We start from the raw sequence: 3,285 nt of genomic DNA on the forward strand, positions 1-3,285 counted from the left end.
GATAGAATAGAGTGAATAGAGAAGAGAGGAGGAGAGGAGAACATCATATAGAAGACAGATAAGATAGAGAGACAATTCATACTCAGGGGAGTTACTGATTCTGGCCCAAATGACACCCTTTTCCCTACGTAGTGCACTAGGCTACTTCTGACCAGATCTAAAGTAGTGCACTACATAGGGAATAGGGTGGAGATTTGCTCACTGTCATTAGAATGAAGATTTCCATACAGGAGTTACTGTCTCTGTCCCAAATCTCTCCCTGTTCCCTACGTAGTGCACTAGGCTTCTTCTGACCAGATCTAAAGTAGTCTTCTAGATTTTACATGTTTTCTCCCTGTCGTTAGAAAATGACAATATGGTAATGACTTTAGTGGTTTCCTCCCCCTTTGTTTTTATTGGTTGTGTGTTATGTGTGTTGTTGTGTTAGGTTTTTCCCCTGTGTTCCTAATTGAAAATCCATTAACAATGAATCAGAAACAAATTATATTCCAGTTGTGTTTAGACAACTTCATGGCTGACATCCCCCAGAACTTTACCTGATGTTCTCTCTCTCAAACCATACACATTTATGTCATTTAGCAGACGCTCTTATCCAGAGCAACTTACCGTTAGTGCATGTATATATATACATGACTGTATGTCGCTTTGGATAAAAGCGTCCGCTAAATGGCATATTATATTATTATTATTAGGGGTGTAACGATTCGTTTTAACAACGATTCGATTTGTATCACGATTCGTGGTTGTCGATACGATTCAAGGACGATATTGGTTCATTTAGAACGATACGATCCGAAACGATTCAGTGACTTGAAATCGATTCACGAACCTTTTAGCCAAAAATTCAACCAGTGTGACTGAAATAAATACCTGGATACTGGACAGTGCAGGTGAAGTTTCCTAGATTCCTGTTTCTTGTAATGGAATCAGGTATCAATTAATTATGAATAGAAATAAACAAGTAAACAACAATGAATGGCAAATGCATTCACATTTTATTTGAATAAAGTGCAAACAACACTTTAGGTTGAATTAACAGGAAGTTAAAATTGTCTGATCTCATTTTCAATATTCAATACATTTTCAATAAAAGTACAGTAAGTGTAACCAACATTTCAACAGTAGGTTTACCTGCTACTTCTGCTTTTGTTTTTCAACATAAAAATATTACAATATTAATATCAAAAATAAAGTGCAACCAACATCTCTTCAGGTTGAATTAACAGTAGGTTTACCTGCTACTTCTGCTTTTGTTTTTCAACATAAAAATATTACAATATTAATATCAAAAATAAAGTGCAACCAACATCTCTTCAGGTTGAATTAACAGTAGGTTCACCTGCTACCTCTGCTTTTGTTTTTCAACATGAAAATATTCAATATTAATATCAAAGATAAAGTGCAACCAACATCTCTTCAGGTTGAATTAACAGTAGGTTTACCTGCTACTTCTGCTTTTGTTTTTCAACATGACAATATTCAATATTAATATCAAAAATAAGTGAAAAATAGTTTACAGTAGATGTACTTTTTGTTTTATATTACAATACAAATACAGTATTAATATCAAAAATAAAGTGCAACCAACATTTCTTCAGGTTGAATGAGCAGTGGATGAACCTGCTACTACTCTCATTTTAATAAACAAACAATATTCAACAAAAGATCAAGTGTAACCTACTAGGCTACTCTTCAATGACTACAGATTTTTTTTCAAAAATATCAACTGATCAACATGATCTGGCTGCAGAACACTTCTCTGTGCGTTCACTATGTCGCCAGCAGTACTAAAAACTTGTTCTGCTGGCACACTGGTGCCTGGAATGCACAGGTACCGTTTAGCAAGGGTGGAAAGTACAGGTAGCTCTTTCTCCTGAGATCTCCACCACTTCATGGCATTTTCAGTCAAAGGCAACGCATCTTTTGCTCGGTACCTTAACACCTCTGCTCTGGCTGTCTCGCTTGTGGATTTTCTTTCTCTTTGGGTGAAGGAATCGCCAAACAGCGCATCTAAGGCTTTCTTCTTACAAGGAGGTGACTCATTTGGAGCTACAATATAAGAAATATATTTCAAAATATAGTCATGTTTCTCATTAATACAAAACAACAACAATCTTTTATTGGTATCACATGAAACACACCTGTGGTCTCTTCATTGAATCCTGACAGCTTTGTGCTTGAGCTTCCCTCGTCTTCCTCCTGATTTCCCATTGCTTGCATCTATTGATGTAAGAATGTGTGAACTGTTCAAATTTCTGCTCTGTAATACTGCACACATAAATTTAGAGGAAGATAAAGAACAGATGAGATTTGAGAGAGGACAAATGAAAGGGGAGAAGAGAAAAGAGCAGAGGAAAGAGGAGAAGAGTTACCTGGTGGGACACTTCTGCCTCAAAAACCAGTTTTGTGTAGACCTGTTCTCTGTCCTCTTTTTCCAGGTAGGGCAGTTCTTTAAATCGCGGGTCCAACGCTGATGCTGTTTAAAGAACAAGAATATTGCATTCATTGCATTATTAAATTAAGTTGACCTGAAATTGCAAGTGATGACCACCTCCTCATACACAAAATAATCAGAAGATTAAACTTTAGTATGTTTAAAAGAAATGTGGCACAGTGATGATGTAAAGCCACCATGAACTAAGAATTGTATTGCAGATATCTTGTTTACTTTTCCATATGAAAAAACAACTGAAATTCAAACTTGAAAACGCAAAGGTGTGGCATTTTACAAATTAATACAGTCTAATAACCTAAAATATTAACCAAGTTGATTTTAATTAAGACTCCAAATTAATTACCTATGTTGAGAGCATCTTGGGTGCCTCTGTAGCGTGTGGAGAGGTCACTGGCCATCACCCTCTTAATCTCTGCAACCAGGGTTGAGTCGTCTTCGCATGGCTGTAGGTGTTTCAGCAGTTTTGCTTGAAGAGGAGCATTTACAGAGAGAGTTGGCTGGTCTTCTTCACACATCACAGTGGTTGCCATTTTGACAGGACCCATCAACTGAACAATGTCATCCATGTTGGCAATATCACTCTCACTCAGCGTGCCTACATCTGTGACCCCCTTTCGTAGATCCTTGGACATCAGAGTTGCCATTATAGCTGGCTGTTGTTCCAAAAAACGTTCAAGCATTTCGAATGAACTGTTCCATCTGGTGATTATCTCTTGGATCAGTTTATGTTTTGGTAAATCCATCAGAGTTTGTTTTTCCTGTAGGGCGTGACATGCAATCGGGCTGCGGTGAAAATATCCAACAATTATTCGCACTTTCCCCAACAACCT

General features: G+C 37.2%; 1 protein-coding gene across 1 annotated transcript; it reads right to left on the bottom strand.

The window, feature by feature from the left end:
• Window positions 1–1,601: 1,601 nt before the first annotated feature.
• On the bottom strand, window positions 1,602–2,929 carry LOC121540834 (E3 SUMO-protein ligase ZBED1-like). The gene is made up of 4 exons (XM_041849949.2): window positions 2,799–2,929; window positions 2,373–2,476; window positions 2,142–2,220; window positions 1,602–2,049 (listed from the first exon to the last, which is right to left on the bottom strand). Exons 1-4 carry the CDS (start codon window positions 2,851–2,853, stop codon window positions 1,700–1,702), a joined length of 588 nt encoding a protein of 195 aa, XP_041705883.2. The 5' UTR covers window positions 2,854–2,929; the 3' UTR covers window positions 1,602–1,699.
• Between the last annotated feature and the right edge of the window lie 356 nt (window positions 2,930–3,285).

The sequence above is a fragment of the Coregonus clupeaformis genome, unplaced genomic scaffold (assembly GCF_020615455.1).
Source record: "Coregonus clupeaformis isolate EN_2021a unplaced genomic scaffold, ASM2061545v1 scaf2720, whole genome shotgun sequence".
In the NCBI taxonomy this organism is placed as follows: domain Eukaryota; kingdom Metazoa; phylum Chordata; class Actinopteri; order Salmoniformes; family Salmonidae; genus Coregonus; species Coregonus clupeaformis.

Excerpts from the sequence above, each read along its gene's own strand:
- LOC121540834 (XM_041849949.2), bottom strand. The coding sequence starts at position 2,853 with ATGGCCAGTGACCTCTCCACACGCTACAGAGGCACCCAAGATGCTCTC. Across the intron at positions 2,477-2,798 it reads CCAAGATGCTCTCAACATAG|CATCAGCGTTGGACCCGCGA; the intron begins GTAATTAATTTG and ends TTCTTTAAACAG. Across the intron at positions 2,221-2,372 it reads AGGCAGAAGTGTCCCACCAG|ATGCAAGCAATGGGAAATCA; the intron begins GTAACTCTTCTC and ends TTACATCAATAG.